The sequence below is a fragment of the Maylandia zebra genome, linkage group LG16 (genome assembly GCF_041146795.1).
Source record: "Maylandia zebra isolate NMK-2024a linkage group LG16, Mzebra_GT3a, whole genome shotgun sequence".
Lineage (NCBI taxonomy): Eukaryota > Metazoa > Chordata > Actinopteri > Cichliformes > Cichlidae > Maylandia > Maylandia zebra.
Genome location: NC_135182.1, coordinates 22,838,130 through 22,846,751, shown reverse-complemented (window position 1 = coordinate 22,846,751; position 8,622 = coordinate 22,838,130). Strand labels below are relative to the sequence as shown.

Below are 8,622 nucleotides of genomic sequence, written 5' to 3'. Positions count from 1 at the left end.
ACGCTGTGGCTGCAGCTATTCTTTTGATACCTGTGCAGCAGCAGAACTAATTAGCCAAATAATGAGTATCGCTGGTTTAATTTTGGGTACCTGGCTGGCAAAGAAATGCCCACTGATTTTCACAAAGACCTCGTCGTTCTCATCAGGAGTTTGGTCCCGCGGTACGATGACCTCCGCGCTCGTAAGGTTCTGCAACTCGTTTACCTGAAACACCGACACAGACTCCCGTTATCACAGCCTCACTTTGAATTTTACCTCCAACCTCTAAATTGTGTTTAACTGAAACACCCCTTGAAGCCAATAAGTAATTGCAGTAAACACCAGTACGTGAGACTCTCACAGATAAAAATTTTATCATGTAAACATAACTAGCTCATTTAAATAAAAAGTTGGAGCAAGGCATTGTTGTTGCTGCAGTTTAAAGGACAATTCAAGCGCATGCTTACCGTCTTACCACCTTTACCGATGACCCTGCCAGCTGCACTTGAGGGAACCTTTATGTGCGTCTCCAGTTTGACCTCCTCCTTCGCAGAGAAGAAGTTTTCCTCTTTCAGCTTTCCAAATATCCGACCTTGGGCCTGGAATACAGAGGAGGGAATGAGGCAAGGAGAGACTGGGGAAAATGGGGACAAACAATGATCCACTGCTGTTATGAAAACTATTTATGAAGTTAATCCCCCCTCAAAAATTATTTAACACAAAGATTCATGCACATATGCAGGTTTTACCTTAAACTGAGCTTCTGGTGTTCCAGTAATGATGACCATCCTCTCAGTAACATCTGGACTCTCAGCCGGAGCGATCTGACACGCACAGAAAGACGCAAATCAGATTTCTAGCTTCTGAACAAATTCATGCAGTATGAGATCATGTAAAGCTTGTGGCCAATAAAATCATGAGAAGAAAATCCCACAAATATATTGAATGCAACTGAAGAATCCAACAAAATGAATTGTCTCTGATTGCATTATCTGAAATGTTTCTCTTTCAACATTTTGAAATATGGAAATTGCTCCACCCCAGATCCATGAAATGCTGCTGGGTGAATGATGAGTTGAGGTTTATTTATAAAAAAAAAAAAAAAAAAAAAAAAAAAAAAAAAAGACACTCGCTCATTAGATTAGCAACACTCCATCCTCCTCTTTCCCCTTTCTTACTGAGCACACTGTTGACAGGCAACAAACGCACCTTGATGGAAGCTCCGGCAAAGTGGGCAAGTTGTTTGATGTGCTGACCCTTCTTGCCGATCAGGGCCCCGACTGCCTGAGTTGGAATAAAGAGGTAGACAACCTCCTGTTCTGGAGCCTGTTGCTGAAAAAGGACCACACAGAAAAGAAAACATTTAAAGTACTTTTATTAAACTTTACTATTTATTTGACTGTGAAAGAAAAGAAAATGATTCAAATTGTCGCAAAAACGGTTTTGAACACACTTGACAGATACTTGAAGAACGGACGAAAAAGCTGACACCAGATGCAAGGGAGGCTAAATTAAGCCCTCTTTGGGTAAACATCGCCCTCTGGCCACGTCTGAATGGAATATTTCCTATTAGGGGTGATGCCTGCCCTGTGTTTTTGTTTTTCTTAGCATGGTAACACTCATGTAGTTGAGGTTTATAAAGTGAATTTTTACGAGCCACGGGATAACTCTGGGCTAAAAAGTCCCCTTCCAGGAATATTTGTGGTGTTCTGGTGACTGGGTGATGGTAAACAGGAATCCAGACTCTCTGTCCTACACAGACGCTGACTGAGGCGTTCTAACAGTCTGCTATTTACAAATCCACCTCATTTAGATCTGCCTTTATCTGTTTTACAGCAGGGTTCACGGTTTTACCTCCCATGCATAGAAGCTATTTGCAGAATCCACACAACCAGAAGAAACGTAAATCCTAAAGGGCTCTCTTTTCCAAAACATGGATTTCACCTGTTTTTGATTATTAAAGCAATCATCTATTAGGACAAACAAAAAACAAAACAAAACAAAGGATTCAGAGAGGAAACACTGACTGTAGTGCAGATTTGAGGGAACATACTGAGTGCTGGTGGGGGATGGCACTTGCTGGAGGAACCCCATACAGGCCACTGAGATGTGAAGAGTGACTCTGAAAGTGAAGTGACAAGCATGCCTATCAGATGGCATGTTAACACACATGTTAAAAGGCACAGGCACGAACACAAGTCAAGCTCTTTCTTCGGGGGGAATTTCAGGGTAGAAACTCGCAGTGAATCACACACTGAGTGTCTTGACTACGAAGCACGCACATGCATTCTCACGCACTGTCTCACGCCGCTTTGGCTCGCGCTCGTCAGGCAATGAGTGGAGACTTTGTTTTACTGACAGACTGACTCATCTCTGGAGAAGATGGGGGAATTCTGGTTGCTTCAAACTGTGTACAAAATCATGCAGGAAGACCTGAGTCAACACTGTAGTGTATTTTAAAAATGCACTTCAGAGGAGCCTGGTTTACCAAGTGTTGGAGATAAATTGCTTTATCAAGTCAATCTTTATCATGCACTTGATGTGGGTAAACCAGCAAAGGCAAAGTCATGCTCAAAGAAGCATTTTCAAAAATAACTTTTTCTTCCCTTTTATGGCCATGCGCTCAGGTAGTCTGTGGGAAAAGGGGAGGGGGGACCAAAAAAGCCTTCCCCCCCCAAAGAAAACAGAGGATACTCACTAAGAATGGGTTGTACCCTGCTGGCGCCACAGCAGGCACAGCGCTACGTGGTCCAGCAGCAGGGGGAAGCACCGGCAGACCAGAGGAGAAGATGCCCAGAGCGTTCAGGTTCAAGCCCGGGATCAAGTTGGCCTGTTGCTGAGCGGACAAAAAAAGAAGTGGCAGTGGCAGAGTTTTAAAAAGTTATCACAACAGAAGACAATTGCTTGGCATTTAATTAATGCGATTTTTTTTTTTTTAAAGAAGCTGATCGGATTTTAACTTTCATTTAATATCCAAAGCATGCAAAACAAAAAGAAAAAACACTGCAGTGATCTTGGAAAAAACATAAGTTGAAGAAAGATGAAGAAAACATACCAAACACAAATGACTTGTCCAATTAAGCACATTTTAAACTTTTTTCTTAAAGTTAATAATGCAAGCAATAAACAACAATTTTTCAAGTATTTTTTAATATAACAATAATAACAACTCTGAGCCTTTTATTTAATCTGATACATTAAAGTTGGTCACAAGCACAAAAAATATTTTCTGTTCTCACATCACTTCAAAGAACACCACATTTGTGCTGACAAATAAGGATGCAGAGCTGGAGGAAGTATTCAACAATAGTTATGATGACTGAGGAAATGTCTGAATAATTTATCAATGAAAAATATGTCCTACACGTTATTAATTATTAGAGATGGACCGAGCCGATATTACGTATCGGTATCGGTCCGATACTGACCTAAATTACTGGATCGGATATCGGAGAAAAATAAAAAATGTAATCCGATCCATTAAATATCACGAAAGCACCTCACAAAACTTGCAACACGCCGTAACTCACCTCAGAACGTTAGCAGTCGGAGCAGTATGCATCACGTGATAGAGCGGCTGTGGCATGCGGGACCTGTCAGTGGTCTGGATAGCATTTGGAGCTTCACTAGCAACCCAGCATTTCATCTCCGACAAAGTTATCCCGAGAGAAGTAAAGCAAGTGTGTAAGTCCATCTCTGAATGTTTGTAAAGCATTCCTGCGTTAAGCTTAACAAGCGACTGCCTCTTCTTGCTGCTACTTCAATCATGAAACTGCTTAACGATCAGCTGATCGGCTTTTCTGTCGCGAGTCCGTGTCTCTAGTTTGTTTTTGGCCCACGTTGCACCAGAAAGAGGAAACCAGCGGCTGAACAACAGCAGCACGTTTAAGCTTAATCAGCTGTTGTTAGAATTTATTTAATATTACTTTCTACTCGAGGATCTTTTTCTACGTAGCTGACGCTGGTAACTGTGCAGGGGCGGATCTAGCAAAGTTTAGCCAGGGGGGCCGATAGGGCATTAACAGGGAAAAGGGGGCACAAAGACATACTTTTCTTTCTTATTCTCATTTAAAATGTCTAGCTTTTAATAAATAATTATCTGACAGCCAAAGTTTTAATTTGATGCAAAATGTATAGAAGTCCATTACTGTATATAGTAACTATTAAGTCTAATATATATACCCTAGTAAGCTATACTACTTTTTCCTTTGGGAAGGTACCATCTGTGCAGTCTGCAATTTTGTTGAAGAAAGATGTTGAATCTATTTAATATTTCTTGAAAAATAATTGATTTCTGTGCATTTTTTTTTCACACTGCATCAAATTAAGGTTGATTACGTCGATTAAGCATCATGAGGTGGAGCGTGAGGGGTGGTTCCCCATTTTTTATTTATTTATTTTTGTTGTTGCTGGGAGTTGGAACCCTATTAGTTAGGTTGCTTAATATTTACGCTAAGTACTCTTTAAAATACCAGAATAGGGAGGATGGTGTAGGTTTAAGTTTATTAGATTGATCAGTATTGCTGTACTATGAAATATTTTTTTTTGCATACAGGTATAACAGAATAGCTTTAGTGTAGTTGTTGTTTTAAACTTGAGTATGAACTTATACAAAATGCAGCAAAATATTTAAAAAACAGTTTTGTTGATTAAAAAACACTGTATCGGATTCATATCGGTATCGGCAGATATCCAAATTTATGATATCAGTATCGGTATCGGACATAAAAAAGTGGTATCGTGCCATCTCTATTAATTATTACCATAATAATGACATACTCTGCAAAATCCTCTTCATTTATTGATAATTAAAATACTGTTTAGCTGCATGTCTTTTAAAGAAAAAGCGAAGGAATAAATCTTCCTCTAGGGGTTTAGAAAAATCTTCTACTGCATGAGCTACATTACAATAAAAAAACCACTAAACTCTAAAAAATGCTTGTTGCAAGCTTAAAATTGGTCTGTTTTCTTAACTCCTTAAAAAGATCATGCTCCTGTGGTACATGGTTTTTACAAGAGAGATGTTTTAAAAGCATAACCAAAAAAAACCAAAAAACAACAACAACAAAAAGCAAACAAACCCCAAAACAAACAACAACAGAAAGAAAAATCTTCCCCCAAAGGCAAGTCAGCTATTCTGGTTTCATGGCCATGACAAGACAGGACTGCCTCCTTTCACTTCCTTTATCCCAGAACGCTCTCTGTAATATCCAGACTGTCACGCTAGATGGCCCTAAATGCTTACTGTAGAGCTGACACTCAACCTGACAGGTGCCAGAACTGCTCTTAACATCCAGAACAACATGGCAGCACGCTGCGTTATGATTATTTCTGAACAAATATTGAGACTGTCACTGTGAAGGAAAAACTAATCAACTAATGCGCTAAAGGGAAAGAAACCAACTAATTCCGTGTTACTACACGAGTCACATCCTGAGGAGCATCGTCATCGTTAATACAGTCACTTTATCAGCATTCATCTCTTTGCAGTACAACAGAGAACATGCAGAGTGTGCCATCATGGCTATCGCTCTTCCTCAGAGGATGACCTCTCAGGCTGCACCGCTGGTGATGTCATTGGGGCAGTGTGAAAGAGGAGCTGGGCGAGAGGGCGGCCTGCACATATCAGGTGGATGCTGGGAAAAGCAGTGTGTTACAGCAGTAACACAGACACATACACAGCGGGGAACTAAGTGTGAGTCAGAAGCTCCATGAAAGAGGCAGACACACACACACACAGACACGGAGCGCTCAAACACTCGACTCACTGATGAGCTGTCCAGCGATCGTTTACTGTTATCCATTTACCAAGCTGGTATTACTAATGCTGGCGCTAACATGCGCTGAATGGGAAGGCAATATTATCCCGCCGTATATCATCGCTTCTCTCTGTTGTTCACCTGTCAGTCTGCGTGAGTCAACATACTAGCACATACTAACACAAACAATCAGGAGGCCTGCAGACGGTACCCTCAAGACTTACATTTATAGCAGCAATATCATTCTCGTAGGCTTCCCTCAGCTTCTTCATGATTTCCATCTCAGCTTTACAACACGCATCTACGCTGCCCTTCACCGTGATGGTCCTCTCAGGGTTGTAAATAGTTAAGTCTTGTAACCTGAAAGGAAAATCACACACACACAGAAATGATTACTGTATAGACGTGCAGAGGATTCTCAAAACAGATTTAAAAGAATAATGATATATTTAGGTTCTGACTAAGTTTCCACAGGCTGGATACTACATTTCCCATAATGCAACTCAGCTGTGTCTTTCAACATGCTGCATTCACGTCATACAGGATGGATGGCAGTGAAGAGAAGCTTGCAGCGTTGTTAATAATAACTTGGCCGAGTGAGAGTTAAACTGCACTGACAGTAAAACAGAATATCAATTAAATTTAGGTTTAACGCTGAACAACATATATTGGCTGACATGTTTTGTTCGTTTTTAGATTCTTGTTTATTACTAATATAACTCAGTCAAGAATATGGGAGCTTTAAAAATGCAGTGTTGGCTTAGACTATGATTCACATGTCAAAAAAAAGACAGATACGATGATTTGTAGTCATGTTCCAACTATGCTCTGGGTTTAAAACATAGCATCTGATACATTTTCACTTCACCAGATTCTAAAAGAGACATTTTTGGAAATGCTGTCAACAAAAACAAAAGAGGTCTGCATTTCAGACTGGACGTTTTTTTAAACCACAAGAGACATCACACTTTGTTTCCTGATTGGGTCTTGTTGGTCACACGGTGGGCCGTCACAGACTCATCACGCACCTACCAGTCACATGACCCTTTCACAGAAGACAACAGCTTATACCACCGGACAACATGCATGGATAATGCTATGCTAGCACCTGATTTAAATCAAATCCTGCATTTTACATTACGTGAACATAGGGCTGCTCAATTAATCGAATTTTAATCACGATTACGATCTGGGCTTTCAACGATCATTAAAAATGACTGAGCCGATTATTAGCCCCTCCCTCGTGCTTTACTCTCGCGCTGCTCCGTGTGGCAAATCTAGCGCACCTCTCTGCATTTCGAACACGTGTCACAACAATTAAGAGCAGCGGTCCCAAACCTTTTTTGCGCCACGGACCGGTTTGTGCCCGACAATATTTTCACGGACCAGCCTTTAAGGTGTCGCGGATAAATACAACAAAATAAAACTAGTACCGGTACCGAAAAAAAGAAGATTTATTCATAACACACGTGAAAAGACCCAGGAAAACCGAGTAAACGATAAAAACGATAACAAAATAACGCTGAAAACCGATAAAAACCCTGAAAACTATACATTTCACACCTGAGCCTCAACTCTCGCGGCCCGGTACCGGTCCGAGGCCCAGGGGTTGGGGACCGCTGATTAAGAGGACCCGAGGGAAGCTCGGAAAGCTAAGCAGAAGTTATTTGGAGAGGAGAGTGACTGCCGTTGGTTGAAAAGAGAGGTTAAACAAAACTTCAGTGGTGTGGAAGCATTATTGGTTTGCGGAGTCAGACGTGGATCAAGTAGACATAGTGTGTAAACTTTGCTACGGTGTCGTAGCTGCACCACAGAGCAACACTGCAAAGTTCACTAAACATAGATGTTTACATTTTTCATTTATTTTTTATATTGCAAACATCTGCACTGTTATCAGTATTTGCACACTATTTTATAATATTTTATGACAATCTTTAAAGTCATTGTTCAATACATTGTTATTGTTAAATAAATATCGTCAAATAATCGAGATCTCAATTTCAGTGAAAATAATCGTGATTATCATTTTTGCCATAATCGAGCAGCCCTACGTGAACAGTGTAATGTGACATACTGTTCACATTTCAGGCTATTGAAAAAGTCTATGTCCCTTTAAACTACTACTGCTTAATTCATGTTACTCCTTTAATTCTCTGTATTCTGGCCACACATTCCCTGAAACCTAGCGCCATGTGGCAGCAACTCAGACCTCAACTAGTGTGACAGGTCTGTTTGGTTGCAACACAAAGATAATATGTCAGCGAAACAAAACAAAACAAAACAGGTAAAGCAAACATTAGTGACCTGCCAGTGTCCTCACATGCCATTTTTTCTTGTTCCACAGCTTTGACAGAAGTGCACACACTGTCTGTTCTGAAGTCTTTTCATTTCCCTCCCTTTCAGTAATCGACTGTTGTTTAAGATATATTAGCTTAACGCCTGACATGATCAGCTCAGGTTTCACTCGCGATGGCGGAGCACTGCAGACACATCAGCACATGAGCATAAATGCAAACAACTATGTCGCCCACTACAGCAGAGGCTCCGCAGGGATCCAACGCAATGCTATAAATTAAGCTCAGCGAGTCAAGTGGATTAGCAGCAGAGGGACTTACATATACAAATGGAAGCCAAAAAAAGCAACAGTGTGATTGATGTTTTTCTTCTATTTGTGCAACAGCCAGATAATGACTTAATTTGTACATTTCAATGTTAACCTGAGGAATATGAAAGGAAAAAATGCTTATGTCTATGGTTACCTGTTATCTTGAAAGCTGCTGGCAAATTTTTGAAATTCAAGGTGTCTGATACTCAGCTGAACCGGCACCAATGAGATAATACTACTCTAAAAAGTCTGTTACATGAATCAAAGATGCAAAGCCCC

At 40.5% G+C, this 8,622-nt stretch overlaps 1 protein-coding gene across 7 annotated transcripts in view; it reads right to left on the bottom strand.

Moving 5' to 3' along the window:
* igf2bp2a (insulin-like growth factor 2 mRNA binding protein 2a) overlaps positions 1–8,622 on the bottom strand; it is a 64,311-nt gene that overhangs the window by 5,909 nt on the left and 49,780 nt on the right. For 6 of the 7 annotated variants that reach the window (XM_004555439.5, XM_004555443.6, XM_004555442.5 and 3 more), the window contains 7 exons: positions 5,963–6,098; positions 2,678–2,815; positions 2,033–2,101; positions 1,189–1,311; positions 729–803; positions 447–578; positions 91–204 (listed from right to left, as the gene is read on the bottom strand). In XM_004555439.5, the coding sequence (XP_004555496.3) occupies positions 91–204; positions 447–578; positions 729–803; positions 1,189–1,311; positions 2,033–2,101; positions 2,678–2,815; positions 5,963–6,098 (787 nt within the window). The remainder of the gene's footprint in view (positions 1–90; positions 205–446; positions 579–728; positions 804–1,188; positions 1,312–2,032; positions 2,102–2,677; positions 2,816–5,962; positions 6,099–8,622) is intronic. The other variant, XM_004555441.5, reaches the window with a different exon arrangement.